Source organism: Rhinopithecus bieti, unplaced genomic scaffold, assembly GCF_001698545.2.
Source record: "Rhinopithecus bieti isolate Rb0 unplaced genomic scaffold, ASM169854v2 scaffold_41745, whole genome shotgun sequence".
Taxonomy (NCBI): domain Eukaryota; kingdom Metazoa; phylum Chordata; class Mammalia; order Primates; family Cercopithecidae; genus Rhinopithecus; species Rhinopithecus bieti.
Genome location: NW_016816918.1, coordinates 310,655 through 333,612, shown reverse-complemented (window position 1 = coordinate 333,612; position 22,958 = coordinate 310,655). Strand labels below are relative to the sequence as shown.

General features: G+C 34.4%; 1 protein-coding gene across 1 annotated transcript in view; it reads right to left on the bottom strand.

The window, feature by feature from the left end:
• The window catches only part of PDS5B (PDS5 cohesin associated factor B), a 127,029-nt gene that overhangs the window by 93,363 nt on the left and 10,708 nt on the right, over nucleotides 1–22,958 (bottom strand). The window contains 7 exon segments of the mRNA XM_017855519.1: nucleotides 219–313; nucleotides 3,174–3,289; nucleotides 5,797–5,937; nucleotides 11,335–11,415; nucleotides 19,576–19,702; nucleotides 20,325–20,422; nucleotides 20,527–20,613. Of these exon segments, the coding sequence (XP_017711008.1) occupies nucleotides 219–313; nucleotides 3,174–3,289; nucleotides 5,797–5,937; nucleotides 11,335–11,415; nucleotides 19,576–19,702; nucleotides 20,325–20,422; nucleotides 20,527–20,613 (745 nt within the window).

Below are 22,958 nucleotides of genomic sequence, written 5' to 3'. Positions count from 1 at the left end.
GGAGTTCTAGGTAAGCTTGGGCAACATAGCAAGACCTTGACTCTATTTAAAAAAAAAAAAAAAAAAAATCAACCTTCAAAAAAAAACTTCAAAAACCTTAAACTAAAACAAAACTTCACCTACTGTCCCCCAAAAAAGGGATTTTTTTTCCACTATGAAACTTATTTTTTTCCACTGAGGAGCATGTAAGAATATTTGCTGTTACATATATATAGTACCTGTTAAGTCCTTTGCTAAATCAGGATGGTTCATGAGACAATGGCTAGCAAATTTCACACATTCCAGGCGGATCGGTACATGGATATCATTAAACCTGATAAAATATAAAGGCACAGAGTGATCTTTAAAATAAGAGAAACAGACATGCATTAAATCTGTACCCAATTTATAGTTTTCTAATGAAAGAAAAAAAAAGTTTATGAAGGAAAATGTAAAGTAGAACCCAAATCATTTTATAAAGTTTCTGATACAAGATGTATGTCTGAATGCTCTGGAACCTCTATATAAACTAGGGCAATCTCCTGTGAGAGCTATCTGATTTTAAGGAACCTGATTAAACCATATACATTAGGCTCAAATATAAGAATGACAAAAAATTTCCTATAAACATACTTTCAAATACATCTATTTATGCAAGTGTGCATACACAGTTCATAGAAATATCATAAATCCCAAACTATGTTTGAAAGAAAACTTTCCCTAAAGTATTCCTTTTAAAATATAGGGCATTCACTAATGTATGGCAGATCTCACACTAAACCCTATAGGATATTACATGACTCTAAAAGTGTACCCAAGTTACTACTATCCAATTAATCATCACAATTATTACATTGCCACTAATGGCAAAACCACTTTTTACATTACATCTGTAAATATGTATGTATCCCTAAAAAGTTAAAATTCTTTGGTTGATATGTCACTTAAGCCTCTTTTAATCTTTTGTTTTCCCTCCAACTCTTTTTTTTTTCCGGTAATTTGCTAGAGCAACTGCTGTGTGTGTGTATGGTTTTATTCCATAATTTAGATTTTGCTAATTGTATCATTCTGATATGAATTAACAGGTTCCTCTCTCTTCTAAATCCTGTAAACTGGTAGTTAGATCTAAAGACTTGATCATATTTGGGTCAATTTATTTTTGCCAGACTACCAAAATACCATAGAGGGTATTGTGTTCCTCCATCAGGAAGCACATGATGTTGAGCTGTCTCTCAACCTCTGATGTTCAGTCTGTATACGTTACTTTATCACAGAATGTAAAATAGTAATTTTAAAAAATTAAGTATCAAGAACATTAAAGTGAAGCCAAAATTTTTCCATTTGATATTTTCGTATGTCTTAATTCTATGAAATCAAAAGGCTCCCAAATCTTACATCATTCAATACCTAAGAAACAAAATTTAGCATTATAAAGGAGAGGGAAAACGTCTTCAAAATCAGCACCAAATTACTCATAAAAATTAGAAAAAAGCATATGCTCTATGAAGTATACCTCCCCTCCCAAAAGTTATAAAATCTAGCCTCTGGTCCCTTCCTGTTTTGAATTCAGGTACTCAATCCTATATACTTTACCATTTCTTAGGTAAACATGCACCTTACAACAATTAAAAATAAATATACTAAGATGTCTTTTAAAAGACTAACTCCTTAAAGTTGGTGTTACTTAATACTGTGTAAGTTTTATGTCATCAATATTAAAAGGAAAAATTACAATATGATAGAAAGGTGATATACACATTTACATTAGGATTTCTCCAGTTAAAACCAATAAAATACATCCTGGCTATCCAAGTCTTAATTTAAAGATATAATAAATATCTATATAGTAAAAGTATTTTTGTTTTAAAATATTAAATAAAATAAACTTTAAATTGAGTTGCATAATTTAAACTGATATTCTTCCCTACTGTCTAAAAACTTTCCATTGTATTTAAAAGAAAAAAGTTGGCTTAACTTGACTCACTGAATATAATTATTGAGCTAAATAAGAATCAAGAAATCAGACTGGAGATTTGAAGCTTAACAAACACTTATCACATCTTATATCCTCATTTTAACAAATCAGAAAATTGAGACCAAAATATGAAATTTACTGTAATCACTGACAGTTTTTACTAAAATGAAAAGAAAGTGGTGATACTATTGCAAATATTTCAACACAAAGAAAATAAAATCAGAGTCTTTAAATCTTTTTTTTTTTTTTTTTTTTGAGACAGTCTCGCTGTCGCCCAGGCTAGAGTGCAGTGGCAAGATCTCGGCTCACTGCAAGCTCCACCTCCCGGGTTCACGCCATCCTCCTGCCTCAGCCTCCCGAGTAGCTGGGACTACAAGCGCTGCCACCACGTCTGGCTAATTTTTTTCTATTTTTAGTAGAGACGAGGTTCACTCATGTTAGCCAGGATGGTCTCGATCTCCTGACCTCATGATCCGCCAGCCTCGGCCTCCCAAAGTGCTAGGATTATAGGTGTGAGCCACTGCGCCCAAGCCAGATCGTACTTGTTTGTTTATAACTTAACTGCATTATTTGTTATGAGAATAATTTGAAGGGAAAAATTCTCTTTTTTTCTGAGTCAAAGCAAGTTTCAGCCAAGGCATTTGTCGGGCTTTTAATATTTCAAGGAGAGGGATCTCTTTAGAAAAGGTAATGAAATGAATACCTCTCACAGAACAGTGACATACACAAACACACTCAAACTTTTGCAACCATTTCAGGGATTTTGTGCATCATTCAAACCATGCAAGGAATCCAGGCCATCATTTCCTTTAACTGAGAAATACAGAAAGGAGGTTAGGAAGAGAAATATAAATAGTCATTTCTTTATTCACTCTGTGAATATTATTATCCTGTCAATATCTCCAAACAACCTAATTAATTTTAATTAATTTGTGGAGGGGCTCTATCTCCCAAAGAGGTATTTTCAGTTGGAATTAATCACTGCCTTAAAGTAGTAATATTAACCTCATGGTCATAATACCCTAAGAGATAGCTTTAAAATGTATTATCTTTCAAAAATTACTGAGGATAAAGACTAAAAGAGTAATTATAAATATAGCCAGTCATTAACAACTTTCAAAACTTCCAGAAAACACAGTTTAAACGTGGATAATTTTTTTTAAAAAAACGGTCAGCAGAATCATGTATTACTTTTAAATGGGAAACCAAAATCATATACCTGCCCAAGTAGCACTGCCAAAGTGGCTTGTTTTGAGAAGCCAATTCCGAATCCTTTGCCCCAAACATTTTTGCCAGTAGTTTAACAACTTGTAGGCGCTCCTCATTATCATTGCTCTAAAATAAAACACAATCACAGCTTTAAAACCATGCAGTAGATACTCAGAATAAGGCTGCCCATTCTTTGCCACGATTTCCCTGATGCTCCAATTCCACAGAAAATCTTTCATGAACTCTAAATGAAAATTACATAAAATGCTCACTTTACTTCTCACAAAATTAAATGTCATCATAAATGCTCTAATTATCTCAAATTCCATTAAAGAAGTACCCTTTCATGAAAATACATCTTTCAAGTCTGTTCCAATGTTAGAAGCCCCTCCTACAATTAAAGTTTATTTCTATTCAGAGTCAAAATAAACTCTTATAAAACCTACCCAGGACCCTTGAAAAACTATGTGTGGTTTTTCACAACAGACACTGACAGAGGCCAGGCCTACAGAAAACAGAAAACTTTGTGTGAATATACTTTTTAGCTCTATTAGTATGTGCTAAAGTCTCCCAGTAAGACACTTCATCTACATAGACCAGATTTCTAAAAGGAGCTCAACAGTAAAAAGAAGAGGACTTAAACCTGTGAAAACTCAAATTTCTTTTATGTACTACACTGGGGGCACCCTAGGGACGTGAATTCAATTTTACTACTGATTTTGGCACTGCCAACAAATGACTCAATGGATAAGTGAATGAGCCAGTCACAATACTAGACTTGAACATAAAGTGTGGGAATCGGGTATATCAAAAGGCATTGATATTCAAGGTACTATGGAAATGTCACTACACAAACTGTCTTTAAATTTTCAACCAATGCCACAACCTGCCATGCCAAGAGCCCCCACAATATGACCTAACTCGTCTCTATTATTTCTCTCTTTATTCCTCTAAGTAATTATATCTCAAGCCTGGCTGTACATTAGAATCATCTCAAAACTTAAAAAAAAAATTAAAACAAGAAGAAAAACAACAACAACAAAAAAAAAACCTCAGTTCCCCAAAACTCTGAATCAGCTAGTCTGGTTTAGTGCCTGGACAGCTATTTCTTTAAGTCTTAACAAGCAAAGATTCTAATATGCAGCCAGGAGTGATTTAAACTTACTTTATGCTATCTTCCAATTATAATTCTTTGTGTTCCACGAATTCACCCGGAACCTTCCTACCTCTATATGCTTCTGCATGCTGTTTCCTTTGCTTCAATTGTACGCTGTTTGTATCTCTTATGACACTTATAATATCTGGCCTCATATTAGATCTGGATTTTTTCCTCTTCCTCTCATACTAGATGTTAAGTTTGCTGAAAGCAGGGATGATAATTTCTTTATTTTTGTATTTCTCATAGTGTGTAGGAACATGCATAGCATTTACTCAATATCTTTACTAGAGAAAATCATATAAACCAACAAATAATTAGAGGTGTGACTACCTGCTGCCTCACCCAAATCACTAACCACATTAAAAAGGGGACAGGAAGGCCAGTTAATTGAATGGCTCATTTGAGAAACATACCAAAAACATACTCCAGAATATAAGAAGAATACTTATGTACTGGCTACTTGGGGTGTTCACACTACCAATGTGGACTGTTTTGTTTTTGAAAGAAAATCAAAAGTTTTAGATGCAAAACTCATTTAAGAACTTTTCTGGGTCCACAAAGATAAATAATTATAACTAGCTTTACTTAATCTTATTGTAATGATTTGAAAAAGAAAACTATATTATCCAATTCTGCAAATAAAGCTCAATTTTACAACATAATTTAATGTCAAAGCAGTTAGGAACATGCTACCAAAAAATTTCACTGGGTTGGGGGTGGTATTTTTTGCCTGTAATGCCAACACTTTTGGGAGGTCAAGGCAGGTGGATTACTTGAGGTCAGGAGTTTGAGACCAGCCTAGCCAACATGGGGAAACCCTGTCTCTACCCAAAAAATACAAAAATTAGCAGAGGTGGTGGCGCATGCCTGTAGTCCCAGCTACTTGGGAGGCTGAGGTGGAAGAATCGCTTGACCCCGACAGGCACAGGTTGCAGTGAGCAAAGATGACACCACTGCACTCCAACCTGGGCAACAAAACAAAAAAAATCCTCTCAAAAAAATAAAAAATTCACAGAACTATATAAAAAGCAAACAAACTTGCAACATAAGCAACATGAGATAATATGCATAAAGGGAAAGCATTTCACACTATGTGGGTAACAAACTCTAAACTATTTTTATGGCCTAAGTGGTCAAGGGAACTACTATAAACTGTGCCTTGAAAACATAAGCTTGATGTATAGCTAAGACTTCAAAAGTTAGTCAAATCCTAGAATTTATCTGGAAAATATCTGGAGGAAAATACCATCTTGCTAACCTTACTAATCATTTATTAAGCAGTTACTATTTGCTAGGCACCTGCCAGGCACTGAAGATTCACAGACAGACATGGCACAAATATGTGAAGAAATAATAGTAATACTCCCCCTTCATCTCCGACATTCAGTTAAAACTATTGTAAAATTAAAAAGCTATAAATAATGCTCTTTGCTAATAACTTGGTCAGTAGAATCATATTATTTTTACAAGTTACCTTTAATTTAAATTCAAGCTGGGGTAAAACAGAGAGCAGCAAATGACTATCAATATTGTAGAGCTCCAAAATTAAGTCAAAGACATGCTCTGACAAATCGCTGATAGATGTTTTCCCAAGCATCAGAACCTGATTAAAAAACTTTTGAGAAAGAAAGCCTATCATTAGTAGAAAAACCAGAGACAAGATGAATGTTTTAAAAATCGTAATTATTTGACCAAATTCATCATTATTTTATACAAAATCAAACTAGGCATATCAAAATATTTTCTAACATTACATGGGAAACCAGTACAGGCTACAGGAAAAGATAAAACATGGAATCCATCTTGTATACAATAAAACAGACAGAAACATTTCAATAAACATTCTACTTTTCAAATATACTCTGCTCCCCATTATAATACTGACTATATTCTATCCTATATTATTATTTGTGTATATTTCTGGATGGTTAATTTTATGTGTCAACTTGACTGCATTAAGGGATACCTAGAGAGCTGGTAAAGCATTGTTTCTGGGTGTGTCTGCAATGATGTTTGCAGAGGAGATTGGCTTATAGACTTAGTGGGAAAGATCTGCCCTCAGTATGGGCAGGCATCATCCAAATAGGCTTGAAGGCCCAATAAGGCAAAAGGAAGTGAATTCACTGTCTTCTGGATTGGGACATTCATTTCCTACCCTTGGACAGCAGCACTCCAGGTTTTCCTGCCTTCAGACTCCAGAAACTGCACCAGCGGCCCAGTCCCCTGCTAGGTTCTCAAGCCTTGCCTTCTGCCTCTGAGAGTAACACCACTGGCTTCCCTGGTTCTCCAGCTTGCAGACAGCCTACTCTTGGAATTCTCAGACTCTGTAATCTCATAAGTTAATTCCCCTAATAAATTCCCTCTCATACATATACATGTGTCTCTCAGTGTGTGTGTATTTATACACTATGTGTGAATATACACACACATATGTGTATGTGTGTCTGTATATACATACACTCACTCACTATTGGCTATTTCTCTAGAAAACCCTGACTAAAACAATGTCTTAATCTCCCCAAGGGTGAGGGAAAATAGCCTGTTCACCTTAGTACATACATAAGAAAACATCATCCCATAGATACAGCTTTCTTACATTTTCATAGAAGGCAATTCTATGTTTGAAATATGTAATTTTTTACTTCTGATGAAAAACTACCTCTTTCTAATTCTTTGTCTTCTTTTACGTTCTGATGTGTACATATCTACAGGGTTTACAACACTAATTAAAATCCATTTAAAAGCACACACAAACACAAGGAAAATCCAAATTTAAACAATTTTTCCCTACCATATAGCTAGCTCTAACTAGTTTCCACACTCAGATCATTTATCATATTACTACTGAAATTGGTAAAGATGCATGGCATAACTGTCAAGTTCCTTTCTATTTAAAACCTTCCAAAAACATAAACAGTTAACCAAAAGCATACCCCGCCATACATCCTTAATGGTTTCCTGAGTCTCAGAGGAGAAGGAGTCAAGGACTCTTTATACCATGCAAGCTGCCCTAATCTCTTCTGTGACAGTTAACACACAACTGGCTTAATTACACTTTAACTTTCTATACTGAGAGTACAGAGTGGAGAATTTCATATTTCTATGTCTTTTCTGCTTACTTTTACTTCTTGGGTTGTTTTTATGTGACTTTTTTAGGTCTATGAATCAGATTAGACTACCCAGACATGAAGAAAGAAGAACAAATTCTATTTTGCTATTCTTTCTTTATTGGTTTTAAAACGAACTTGTTTGTCCTTCCTATTTATCAATTTTATGGGAAGAGAATTTCATGACATCAAAGGTTAAATTCTTACTCAGGTTGAAAATAAAGTGGCTTTTTTGCTTCCATTCACAAATTTTCTCCTGCTTAACACTACCTATTTAATAAATAGTATTTTCCTTAATAAAGAACAAAAACCATTCCCAATCTCACCATCAAAGTGGTCAAACCATCATCATCTTCTGACAGTCTGGGAAAAACTTATTTGAAAAATTAAGAAAAAAAAATCATTCCCTGGTTTAATTTCTCACAAATTCCATTTAAAAACACGTATTGAACACTTTTATAATCTCCAAAAAGACAATGACCAAGTTGGTCTTCTCCAGTGTGTAAAAGCCTACCTAGCACAGTGCCTGATACAGAGGAGGCACACAATATATGTTTGGTAAATGAATAAAAAATATGCAAATACGGGTAAAACAATCCAAGCCCTTCCTAAGGGCTGAAAATTTAGTGGAGGCAGATTTAGAGTTGATTAAAATATTTCCTTCCTAAAATTCTTTCATTTACAAATGGGTAACTAATTACATACTATAAATTAATTTTTTTGTACAGCAAATGCCTCCTAATGAAAGATGTCACCAGTCAGTAATAAATTCTACCTTAATTACAAATAAATTATAAAAAATTATTAATAAATTCTACCTTAAATATACATGGCTAATTTTAATTACAAAGTGCTTTCACATGAAGTAACACATTCTCTACCACCACTCAAGCATTACAGGTGCAAAAACAGAGGCTCAGTGGAATTAAGCAATTTAACCAAATTTCACCTATTCCAACAAGGACTGGATGTACTTTTTTCAGTCCAACAAAATAATTTTTTGACATATTCTAAAATTTGTGACAGAAAAAAGAACTGGTGAAAAATAACATCATTAAGAAGTGATGCATGTAGGACATTTTAGAATTATCACCAGGTACTTTTTGTTCTTGATATTCCATTTTATCTTCTAAACAAATATATATGTACTGCTCAGCTTCCTAGGTTGTTGTGTTACAACAAATTCTATTAAAAAAAAATAACCTAGGCTGGGCATGGTGGCTCACGCCTATAATCCTAACACTTTGAGAGGCTGAGGCAGGAGGATTGCTTGATCACAGCAATTCAAGAACAGCATGGGCAACACGGTGAATGAAACCCTGTCTCTACAAAAAATTTTTTAAAAAAGGAAAAATTTGCCAGACATGGTGGTTCATTCCTGTAGTCCTAGCTACTCAGGGGGCTGAAGTAGGAGGATCACTTGAGCTTCAGAAGCAGAGGTTGCAGTGTGCCAAGATCACACCACTGAACTCCAGCCAGGGTGCCAGAGAAAGACTCTGTCTCAAACGACAGCAACAAAAACATTTAATAAATAAATAACCTATACCACCACAGTGATTTCTTAAGTCTTGATATGTAAGAAACACTATCTATTAAAAAAAAAAAAAAAAAAAGAATGTGTCTGTATGTGTGAATGAAAAGAAAACAGAAAAGAGAGAGAAGTGGGGTTATTATCTCAGTATCTTACTCCTATTTTTACTTGCTAATTCTCAACTAGGAAGATCAGTAAATAATGGCTTTTTCAACTGTAAGTCCAAAAGGGCTAAGAATGATTTCTAACACTGAACTAATTTTACCCTACTACAAGACAATTAACTTCACTAGAAAGTGATTTTATATGTAATTATAAAGGTTTGAAATGGAAACCTAAGTAGACATAAAGGAACTAAAAGGAGGGGAAAAAGCAATATTTATTTCTTAGCTAACCTTCAAATAAGGCAAGGAACAAGAAAACAGGAAGAAATAAGAAAATAGTGGACAAGGTACTAGGAGAAAGTATATATAATTCAAGGTGTGCTCAGAACACTCTGCTTCGCCCCTGCTCCTCAGCTTTTGATATAGATATAATATGAAAGTTTGGGGAGTTCACGGGGGAAGGATTCTATTTCTGCACACAAGAATAACAGGAAATTAACACAAGGTATAAGTGATAAAGAAATGTGTTTACCTTGATGTATTCTGGGATTGTTAAAAATATTTCCTCAGCCTTTTTTTCTTTTACTTCCATTATAAATATTTTCAAACATACAAAATTATAACGAACCTAATCACCTAACTCTAATAAGTATCATCATTTATTGTGGGTTTTTTCCTTTAATTGCCCCAATCAAATATTGATTTTCCCCAATCAGAGTAGAGATATCAATATGGTACAGTGATCTTTTCTTATTTTGTGCCAGAAAAGAAACCAAAATAAGATGTGTTCCCCCTCGACCCGCCCAAAAAAAACAGAAGAGAAAAAAAGAAACTGGCTTGGCAATATGAGTTTAAATAAATGGCCACCAGGAGGAGCTCACCTAGTGTGCTCTAATGGCCCATGGAAATAGTCATTTAGAAGTACTTGAAGCAAGGGAAAAGGATAATTACAGAATGTTTAAGTCTAGGTCTACACACTTCAAGTGCCACTAAGCCAATGATGAAAAAACTCAATCCAACCAATTTATCTCAGCCAATACCCATAGCTTAAAAACTGCAGAAACCAATATTTGAAGTTCCCTGACAATCTTGGAGCAATTAAGATAGGTTACAGAATTTGATTCCACAGCTTCTGAAAGTTTACCCTTCAAAACAATTTCCTTACAAATTAACTTAACTTTTCCAAATCATCGTATGTTTAGGATTCTCTAAGGCTATAAGCCAGAAACAAAAGCTGGAATTTATTAAGTTACTGTTTTATGAAGTATGTTAGTTTTCAAAGTACATCTTTTCATGATATATTTCATACACTGACTTTAAATTTGTGTATACTACAAGAAAAACTCTCCAAGAAAATAAATTTTAGGAGAATGCGTAAGTAATTACTAAAGGCTTTCTTTCTTACTTTACTCAGGAATGCAAATGTATATCCTTTACTTGTCTGGAGGTGAGTGAAACTGAAAAGCAGGTGGAAGGACTGTACTGTTACACAATTCCAAGGAGCACCATTAACACTGTACTCTACATTTGTATTCTAGGAGGCACCATTCACATAGAATATAATATGAATACTGCCACCTAAATCTGTACAACTCAAAAGAACTGTGGGGAGAAAATAAAACTTACCATAAACTTCTGTCAGTGAACCTAGCAGCTAAAAAATATTTCTTCTAAAAATAAATACAAGATAGTCAATCATAAGTAAGTAGATCTGGTGTGATACTGAAAGGGCTCACTTTATTACAATTATTCCTCTTTTTCAGAAAAGACAGATTTATATGGAATCTAACCCAGGAATAGCAATAGATAAGCAACTTTTACTAAATCACTACTGCCATTCATACTTGCCTTCAATTTCTAGGTCTTAATATTAGTTCATATCTTCTTCTTGTACAAATCAATTTAAGCTCCAAAAACCTGTAAGCAATGTCTCTGAATAATGAAAAGTTCCACATGTTTTATCTAATTACATTTAACTCTATTTCTATCAGTAGAAACAAACAGAATATCTTGCTAACCAAAATAAAACTGTTTAAGTTCTCAGGCAATTTGAAAGAAAATAAAGAACAAATAGGATGAAAGCAAGCCTTCCAAAAAATATTAAGCAAGAATAATTTTAAGAAGAAGAAAGAAAATATATTACTTAAGGGTTAAAACAACACAAATTTGTTGTTTTTAAAACTATACACTATCTGACGAAATTTTGCTTCTAGCAAGTCTTTAAATTTTCGGTTTAATCCTTCTGACAACCAATTACAAGTAAGACTTACATTGGTAATATATGGCTCAATAGCTTGAGCTGTCCTCTTCAGCAAAGCCTTTGCCAAATCATATGCTTGCTTGTTTAAATTCTGAAAAACATAAACAGTATCTATATTATATATCTCTAACATGAAAAGCAAAATATTACCTGTATTAAAAATGCTACTCTTGAGTAAATGAATGAAAAAATTAAGACTCAATTGGAATAAAAGAGAGAAGGCAAAACCACTTTTCTTTTTAAGGACTAACTGGCCTACTGGATCTAAGATTCCATCCATGTAAGGATAATTATATTATCTTCCTATTTTGTTCATAACATAATGTAAACCACATAGAAATGGTCAATAAACGCTTATTAGATACAGTCATTCTAGATCTAGTCCCAAAATCAAATCAGTTAATTACAAACACAGGTTGTTCCACTTCAGGTCCAAAAAAAAACAAAACATCCTAAGAGAATGAACTATGTTCTAGTGTGGGCAGCGATGGGGAACCTATAGGCAGGGAACGACAAAGGAGTTTTCAGCAGCTGTGGGAAAGCAGATTACTCAAACACATTTCAGAGCACAAGTAAGTAGAAGGATACAACAGAAAATACAACAAATAGTAAAGTACGGAGGGAAGACAACAAGAAAAAATATAAGAAGCTATGTTTCTCAGAGACTTTGATAATAATACAAGGAAGTAAAGATAAAAAATGGAGTCACTACTCCAGTTTAAACATATTCCTGAGAACAGGAACACTGTATATATCCTTAAACTCACACTCTTTACTCAGCATAGTTTTAGATTTACCTGCCTTAATGCTTGTATTTTGTTATTTCATTCATACTAACTGCTGTTTAGATATGATATACTACAGATTCTTTACTGATCCTCCTATTCACTGACATTATATGTCTTGTACAAGTCTCCTTGTGTAAATGAGAAGTAATTTTCTGTAAATTCTATCTTGGCCAGTTTTCAATTAGGCTGTTTAGTCTTGCTCTTATTTATTTTTAGATTTTCTTCACAGATTCTACGGACTAAACTTTCATCAATTACAGATGTTCCTCTACTTTTGGTGAAGTCACATCTCAATAAACCCATAGTAAGTCAAAATGCACTCAATAACCCAATAAACCCATCATAAAGTAAGTCAAACCGTTAAGTCAGGAACTGTCTGTACATGTATAACATACTTTAGTCTATATCTGTCTTTTCACAGTATTTATGGTGTCTTAAAGTATGGAGACTTTTTCATTTTTTTTAATTGATATGTAACAACTGTGCTTATTCTGGGGGTACATGTGCTGTTTTGATACATGTATACACTGAGTAATAATCAAATCAAGGTACCTGAAATATCCATCACCTCAAATATTTATGTTTTCTTTGTCCTGGGAACATTAAAATCTTCTCTTTTAGCTATTTTGAAATGTAAACTATTGTTAACTATAATTTCCCTACTGTACTATCAAATACCACGGCCAAGCACCATAGCTCACATCTGTAATTCCAGCACTTTGAGAGGCAGAGGCAGGTGGATCACCTGAGGCCAGGAGTTCGAGATCAAGCCTAGCCAACATGGCAAAACCCTGTCTCCAATAAAAATAAAATGAGCCGCGTGTGGTGGCGGATGCCTATAATCCCAGCTACTTGGGAGGCTGAGGCAGAAGAATTGCTTGAATCCAGGAGGCAGAGGTTGCAGTGAGCCAAGATCACGCCACTGCATTCCAGCCTGGGCAACAGAGTGAGACTCCACCTCAAAAAATAAACAAATAAAATAAAACAAAACTAGAAAGAACTATGCCTTCTATCTAAGTGTATTTTTGTACTCCTTAACTTCTCTTCATTCCTCCCCTCCCCAGTTCCTTTCCCAATCTCTGATAACCACCATTCTATTCTCTACTTCCATGAGACCTTTTTTTAGCCCCCACATGAGTGAAAACGTACTTGTCTTCCTGTTCTCATTTTATATCACTTGACAAAATAACCTCCAGTTCCATCCATATTGCTGCAAATTACACAATTTCATTTTTTTATGGCTGGAATAATATTCCATTGTATACATATACCACATTTTCTTTATACACTCATCCACTGATAGACACAGGTGAATTCCATATATTGGCTACCACAAATAGCTTTTATTTTTAATGTAATCAAATATATCAATCTGTTCTCATATGGAGTTGCTCTCTGTATCTTTAAGAAATTCATTCCTATCTTGAGGTTAAGATGTTTATTTTCAAACAAAATTTTTAAAATTTACTTCTCAGATTTAGACCTTTATTCCACCTGTAATTTATTCTTATGTATGGTCTGAAATAAGTATCTAATTTTTATTATTTTCCATATAAGTGCTAAACTGTCCTAAAACCATTCATTAAATAATTTTTTATTCCCCCTATGATAACGTAATACCCACTCTCTCAGCTTCTACATAAGGATGCTTCCATTAAGAAATTCTCCATTATTTCCATATGTCCCTTTGTCTATCACTGACTGATCATTGCCAAAGGGACACATGAAAATAATGTCAAGATTAGGTCCCTGTTTTCTTATTCTTTAAAACTGTTTGGCTATTATTGGTCATTTGCTCTTTCATGTCAATTTTAGATTCATCTTGTCAAATTACACACAAGTGCACATGTTATCGGTTTCTTTCTTTTTTTTTTTTTTTTTTTTTTTGAGACAGAGTCTCACTTGGTCGCCCAGGATGGAATGCAGTGGTGTGAACACGGCTCACTGCAGCCTTGACCTCCCTGCAAGCGATCCTCCCACTACGGCCTCCCAAGCAGCTGGGACTACAGGCATGCGTCACTTCCCCAGCTAATTTTCGTAGAGACAGGGTTTTGCCATGTTATTCAGGCTGGTCTCAAACTCCTGAGCTCAAAGTGATTCCCCCGCCTTGGCTTCCCAAAGTGCTGGGATAACGAGAGAGAGCCACTGAGCTTGGCCTTGGTTTCTATTTTTGATTGAATTATTGATCAGTATGCAGAAGACTGACATCAATATGATACTGAGTCTCCCCTTCCATAAACAGTAAATCTCTCAACATATGTAGGTTTTCTATTATGATTTTCAGTCAATTATAACAATTTTCAACATAAAGGTGATACACATTACAGTTAAATTTCTAAGTACCTTACATCTTTGTTAAAGTTACAAATGAAAAATTTTTGAAATTATGCTAGCAGGTTTTTGTATCTTCTTATGTCTCACAACCTTCTAGAATGTTCTTATATTTTCTATAAATTTGTCTGTACACCATTTTGTGTTTTCTGCACAATCACATTTCGGTTTAGTTTCTTCTTTATAATCCTTTTATACTGTATTTGTCTTGTCTTACTTCACTAATGTAACACACCTACTATAATGCGGATTAAAAATAGCATGCTTAAGATATCGAACCATATCGAACCAATCTAACTGTCCACTGACTAATGAGTGGATAAAGAAAATGTGGTATATATACACCATGAAACACTACTCAGTGATAAAAAGAATGAAATAATGTCTTTTGCAGCAACTTGGATGGAGCTGGAAGCCATCATTTCAAGTGAGGCAACTCAGGAATGGGAAACCAAATACTGTATGTTCTCACTTATAAGTGGGAGCTAAGCTATAGGTACACAAAGGCACACAGAGTGATATAATGGACTACAGGGAATCAGAAGGCGGAGAGGGGACAAGAGACAAACACATTGTGTACACACTGGGTACAATGTACACTTCTCAGGTGACAGGTGCACTAAAAGCTCAGATTTCACCACTATACAATTCATCCACGTAACCAAAAACCACCTGTACCCCAAAAGCTACTGAAATTTCAAAATATGTAAATATAAATAATACCAAAATTTTAAAGCACATTTGCCTTTTGCCTGAGTAGAAGCAATCTTTTTACAATGTTCCTCACGTCAAAGAGAATGCTTCAAAATTTCACCATTAAATAATGTAACATACATTATCTCCTTGTCAGTTTAAGTTCTATTTCAAATTTGCTAAGTTATAAATTATAATGAATTGTATCCATCTTTTTCTGTATCTATTAAAATTTGTCTTTCTCTTTGATCTATTAAACAAATATCTTAGTCTATCACTAACATTTTAATGCTACTCCATCCTTGTATTCCTAAAATAAAGCCAATTTGGTGATTATCAACAGTATTTTAAATCATTCTGGAAATTACTATTTTATATTGGAAATCAATTAGCCTTTTTTTTTTTTTTTTTTCTTGCTTGGTTTGCACCTGGTTTCCCTAGGAAGATTATTCTCTGCTCATAAAATGAGTTATGGAGTAGTCCTTTCTTTCTATAATTTGGAAGTGTGCTGAAGGTTAGGAATATTTGCCACTTAAATGATCAATAGAAATCTCCTGGTAATGGGTTTACAGATCCTTTTGCTGTTGGTTTGAGTTCTGCTGCTGTTATTATTTTTGCTGCTGCTATCATTGCTATTGTTGTTTGAAAAAAAAAAGCTTTGTTTTATAGGCAGAGTTTTTAAAACCAACTAAATGTATTGGTTGTAGGCTATTTGTCTTGATTTTCTCTCAAGACAAATTTCCCAAGTTATATTTTCTAGGAATTTATTCTAATTTCAAGTATGTTAGCATAAAATATTCTTCATGGAATTGTCTTTGGATCTTTTTCATGTTCACTGTTTCTCATTTCATTCTAAAACTGTACATAGATACCATTTCCTTTTTTGTGATCGAGATTTCCAAGCATTTGCTTATTTAATACATTTTTCAAATTACTAACTTTGGGTTTTGATGGAATGTCACTGTGTTTTCTATTTCACTAATTTCATTTCTTCACTACTTTCTTCCTTGTATAATTTATTATCGTAATGTTTTTATTACTCCTTGAAATGGACATTTAGCCATGAAGTTACACTTAAAGTGTATCCTGCAAGTTTTAATATGTATCACTTATCATTTCTAAATATTTTAACTGCCATTATGACAATGTTTTGTCAGATTATATGTTTGCTATTAAATTAGTGGTTTTGTGTTTCAAATCCTATTTTTATAAACTCAGTTTACCGATTTATAATCACTAAAATACATGTTAAAATGGAACACAAATAGTGAATTTTCTTCTTTTTGTTAATTATGCTTGTCATTAAATTAGCAGTTTTGTGTTTGAAATCCTCAATCTTTTTATAAACTCAGTTTACCTGATTTATAATCACTAAAACACATGTTAAAATGGAACACAGATAGTGAATTTGCTTCTTTCTGTCCATAATTCTTTCACTTTGTGTTTTATATATTTTGAGCCTGTGTGCATACAAGTTTAGAAATCTTTCTGAGTACTGAATCTTTTATTATTATATAAAGCTCTTCTTTATCCATTAAAGACTACTAGGTCTAATATAAGCTATCTTGGTTTTCTTTTGGTTTATACTTGCCTGGCAAGTACTTTTTCCATCCTTTTATATTCGACCTTTTGTGAACGTGTTTTGATTTCTTAGTAAAAGTAACCACCCAGATTATGTTCAATCTAATCTGAGAACCTGTCTTACATGGTAAATATAGGCCACTTACATTTACTGTAACTCTTCCTTTTATTATAATCCTTAGAATTTTAACATAAATGGTTCATTTAAAGTTCAAATTTAATAGCTCCAAATGCTCCTGATTATCCCAGGATCATACCATTTATTAATTCCATTAAACCACTGTATTTTATATAAGATTACATTTATTCTCTAACACTGCAATTGAGAAGTCAGCAATCAGTTTAGCCTTCATTCCTTGGTAAGGGCCATGCCTTTACATTCTGGGTGCTTTATACATGATTTCTCTTTCAGTATTCCATAATTTCAGGATGGGCCTGGACAGGGATTTCCTCTATTTTTTTTTTTCACTCTAGTCATGGTACTTTTCCCACTATTCCATAAATTAATGCCTTTAACCAATTCTGGAATATTTTAAGCTAACTTCTATTCGAATATCATCTCTTCTCAATTCTCTATTTGTTATTCTGAAATCACTATTAAATATGTCAGACCTTATCTTTCATGTTTCACCTCACTGTGCCTGTATAATTTCCTCACATCTATCCCAGTTCTCTAAATATCTTTTACATACAATTCAATCAAGGTTTCTATTTCGGTGGCCATTTTTCCTTTTCTTTCTCTTTTTTTTTTTTTTTGAGACGGAGTCTCACTGTGTCACCCAGGCTTGAGTGTGCAGTGGCACAATCTCAGTTCACTGTAACCTCCACCTCTCAGGTTCAAGCAATTCTCCTCCCTCAGCCTCCTGAGTAGCTGGGATTACAGGAGCACACTGCCACGCCTGGCTAATTTTTGTAATTTCAGAAGGGACAGGGTTTCACCATGTTGGTCAGGCTGGTCTTGAACTCCTGGCCTCAGGTGATCCACTTGCCTTGGTCTCCCAAAGTGCTGGGATTACAGGTGTGAGCTACTGCACCCAGCCATTTTTCATTCCTAATGAGTTTTTCTCTTAATTTTCTCCTTTAATATGTCTAGTTCTTTACCTCTTAAACATTTTATCATTAATCCTTTCAAGAGTATTTATAATTCTTTTAAAAATTTTGTCAGAATGTTTTATTCAGTGTCATTCACTAAATTGCAAGGAGCTATGCAAGTTATGCAAAGGGCTTTAAAACAGTAATTGCCTTGAGAAATTTCCACCCTAAGCTAAATGGACTAAGCAAAGATTGAATCTATAAGTACCTGGTTTGGTAGATCCTACGATTCTAGTTTCTGGAAGTACCTACAGGTCCTCTCCCCACAACAAGGCCAAGGAGAAAATGTATAATCAGGAAGGGTGGGTTTATTTTCCCCAACAAAGTCTTCTCCATGATAAGGGATGGATGGAGACCTCAGATGCCTCTGGTAGTCAGCTGCTCAGTGTAGAAAGCCAAGCTAGATACTCGATTTGTGTCTAGGAGGGTTTGTCTTGGCACAGCTGACAAGTGAATGAGGGTTCCAGAGAGCTAGGCTGAGAGTCCAGTCAGGCACAATCCATTTGAAAGGCTTAGCAGGTCTCCCCCTGGGTATTCAGCCTTCCTCCCTAGGGCATTCTGTGGCTAGATTCATAACCTCTGTCTTCTCACCTGAGCACACAGGCAGTAGAGTTTGTGGCATCAGGCCAGGTGTTCGTTTGCCCAGGGGAAGTCACTAGCTGGGCCCCAGGCTGATTTTTACAGCTCATTTAATAAAATGGATTAACAGGGATTATAACTAGATGTGGGCATCAAGGTGAAGGAGACAATGGGACAAGCCTCTGCAGATCTGCTTGCCAGCTTCCCCCTTCCCTCTTGTGGTCACCAGAGGCAGAAGTGAGGCTGGTCTGGGTAGAGTCAGCACATGGTGCGCTGCATTCAGAAGGTGCAACAGGAAGGAGTGAGGGGTGGGAAAAGGAGCAAGATGGCAGCTGACTAGGAACCCACAGCACACCAGGACCTGTGAATTTTATTTAATAAACATATTATCTGAATTTTTGAGCTCTAATCTTGCTATTAGTAGTGTCTGCTAAGTTTCAGGATTCAGACACTGTTTTCTTTAAGAGTTTGATTTTTGAATTATGAGATCATTTTCACTCAAGCATTATTTGTGTCAATCCTGCATAGCTCTACATTGAGACTATATCTTGCTAGAGAGGTCTTATATTTGCACAGATAATTACACTGGTGATTCCTGTCCTCCTCTCCTTAACCCACAGCCTTCTAAATTACAGAACCGTATTTCTAACTGGAGATTCAATCATTTTCTAAAATCAAAACACAAACACACACACACACACACACACACACACACACACACACACACAAACACAGAAACATAACATCTTAACATCACACAGGCAAAAAACACTGTCACCAACATATTACTCCTCTCCCATTTAGTAGAGACTTCCCTTTAAATTTCACCAGTCCTCTTTATCTACATTATCACTATCTTTTAGTTATGGCCCTACTTGGTTTCATCTTCTGATAAGTAAGTTATGTAACAGCATCTAAGTAGCTACTAACTCACTCCCTGAAATACACTCTATACACAACTGAATCAAAACAAATATGTTATTACATGAAATCTACAATTTCTTACTAGTGACTTAGTGTATCTCTTTATTACACATTAAACACAATAAATATGTATTAATATAACTAAACCAATGGATTCTCTAAAAGGTTAAAGCAGGATAAACCATATTTATAATCTAAGCACAAATTTTAAGCCTTAATATTAACAGGCATTAGACACATTACAGTATTATATTGTTACTCACCTTATGAGCAGGTACCAGATTTACTAAAACTGTATCCAAAAGCTCCTGAGACACTGTATCACCTTCACAAATAATAGAGCTCATAAGGTCTACCATGTGCATATGGACTTTCTGATTGTGGCCATTGCTGAAATTCAAAACAGATTTTGTTTCAATTACAACTGAGATACACAGGATTTACTCTTAAGATGATACTGACAAGCATTATGCTTCACAAAAATAATACTAAAATATTAAATAAAATTCTATGTATATTCATTTAAAGCTTCCCTCTCTCCCACATCATACAATAGTATACAAATTGTATTTTAAACTACATTTCTTAAATTATTTTCCCTAATTTTAACCAGTCTCACAATCAAAAGTAATTACATCAAAAGCAACTTCAGTTCTGCCTTAAACTCAGAAAACTGAATTGCTTTGAAGTTAATTCTAGTAAATAATTTTAAAGAATACACAAAAAGCTCAAATAGCCACATGCATTAAGAAGTCAGTATGTATTTTTTATAGATGAATAATGCAATCCAAAAGTTTTACATTGGCCTTATGCCATTCATCTAACCAATAATTACATATAATACAAAATCAAGCTCTATTCATTTTGAAACATGTATAAAATAAATTTAAGTGTACTAAAAGTTACGTCTCTTAGCCTTCTAATATTAATTGTAACAGTTTATGCAGATTCACCTACATGTTCAAAATTTGTTCTTTTTTTTAATGTTACATACTTAATAAAATAAACTTACTTTATAACTGAAAATAAGGTTCTGTACAGCTGGGTGAAAATTTCATTGCTATCTTCTAACTCAAAGCATATGTTATATGACTTGACCCAAGCAATGTTCTAAAAATAAGAGGTAAAAAAGTGAAAGTTAAATATTTTGATTAGTAAAATATATAAACAAAATAAATATAAAATGTCATCTCAAGATACAAGATATTGCTTACCTCAAGTAAATAAAAATACCTATTGAATTGTGGGCTCTTTGTATCCTCTAGCCCCTTCAACTGTCTTGTTATGAACATAAATATATCCTTAAATAAAAAAAAGACAAAGTGCCATTCAGATTATGAACACTAAATGAAAATATCCATGAAATCCCTAGAGTTTATTCAGCACTCATGTGTACATATCATAATAAACTATAAAGAACCAGAAAAAATTTTTATTTGGCTAAAATTTTTTTAAAGTACATCTCTGTATGAACAACATTAAATATCTTACATTAAATATCTTCATAGGAAAACAGTAAATCATTTACCATAATCTTAAAGTCAAAAAACTTCATCTTACAACAAAAGATAAACAAATAGACCTGAAAACTGAGACAGCTAAAATTCATGCTATTTTTAGAATAAAAAATGTTGCAATGACTGAGAGCTGATCAGGTTTCCTGGAACAGCAAAATATATGGTAATTAAATAGCAAAAGCAGTTTAGGAAACAATTTTTGTAACTGCCAAATGACAATACAATAGATACCACAGAGAAGCTCAGACTCTTAGAAGTCAATTTGTCAAGCTTCCTACTAATCATTGTAATTACTTGCTTTTCCCTATCTTTCTAAATCTATTCCCATCTCATATTTTTGACTAATTTACTATATCTGCATTTGCATCTACATTTGTATACAGCAACCACACAATCAAGTCTGCACAATAACCAGCTAACAACACAATGACAAGACCAAATGAGCACATACCAATATTAACCTTGAATGTAAACACACTAAATGCCTCAATTAAAAGATGCACTGTGGTTAGTTGGTTAAAGAAGCAAGGCCCAACTGTATGCTGTCTACAAGAGACTCATTTCATACATAACACTGATATGGTCAAAGTAAAGGGATGGAGAAAAATCTAACAAGCAAACAGAAAACAGAAAAAAGCAGGGGTTGCTATTCTAAACCAATAATGATAAAGAAGAGCATTACATATTAATAAAGGGCTCAATTAAACAAGAAAACCTAACTATCCTAAAAATATATGCATCCAACAAAGGAACACACAGATTCATAAAGCAAGTTATTAGAGACTTATGAAGAGACATAGATAATGACACAATAATAGTGGGAGGCTTTAATACTACACTGACGGAATTACATTATTGGGACAGACAACTGACAAAGATATTCAGGACCTAAACTCAGCATTTGACCAAACGGGTGTAACAGATATCCACAGAACTCTCCATTCAAAACAACAGAATATACATTCTTCTCATCTGCACATGGCACATACTCTAAAACTGACCATATAATAAGCCATAACAATCTTCAGCGAAATTTTAAAATGTGATTCACCACATAATGATGACCACATATGTTGAAGTTGACAGCCAAATCAAGAACACAATACCAGCTGGGCACGGTGGCTCAGCCTATAATCCCAGCACTTTGGAAGGCCAAGGCGGGTGGATGGCTTGAGCCCAGGAGTTCAAGACCAGCCTGGCCAACAAGGTAAAGCCCCATCTCTACTAAAAATACAAAAATTAGCCAGGCATGGTGGCATGTGCTTGCAGTCCCAGTTACTCAGGAGGCTGAGACAAGAGAATTGCTTGTACCCAGGAGGCAAAGATTGCAGTGAGCCAAGATTGTGCTACTGCACTCCAGCCTGGGTGACAGAGCCAGACTCTGTCTTTAAAACACACACACACACACACACACACAAAACACAATTCCATTCACAACAGCCACAAAAAGAATACCTAGGAATACAGCAACCCAGGGTGCTGAAATATCTCCACAAAAGAATTACAAAACACTGCTCAAAGAAACCACAGATGACACAAACAAATGGAAAATCATTCCATGTTCATGGATAGGAAGAATCAATATTACTAAAAGGCCATGCTGTCCAAAGAGCAATTTACTGAATTAAAAGCTATTCCTATCAAACTACCAAGGACATTCTTCACAAAATTAGAAAAAAAACTATTTTAAAATATCTATGGAACCAAAAGGACCCCAAACAGCCAAGGCAATCCTAAGCAAAAAAAAAAAAAAAGGAAAGAAAAAAAAAAAAAAAGGAAGGAAGGACGGAAGGAAGGACGGAAGGAAGGAAGGAAGGAAGGAAGGAAGGAAGGAAGGAAAAAAAACAAAGCTGAAGACATCACATTACCCAACTTTAAAGTATACTACAAGGCTATAGTAACCAAAACAGCATGGTACTGGCACAAAACAGACACATAGAACAATGGAACATAATAGAAAATCCAAAATGCTGCTGCACACCTACAACCATCTGATCTTCAACAAAACCACAAAAGCAAGCAATGAGGAAAAGACTCCCTATTCAATAAATGGTGCTGGGATAACTAGCTAGTCATATGCAGAAGACTGAAACTGGACCCTTTCCTCAAACCATATACAAAATCAACTC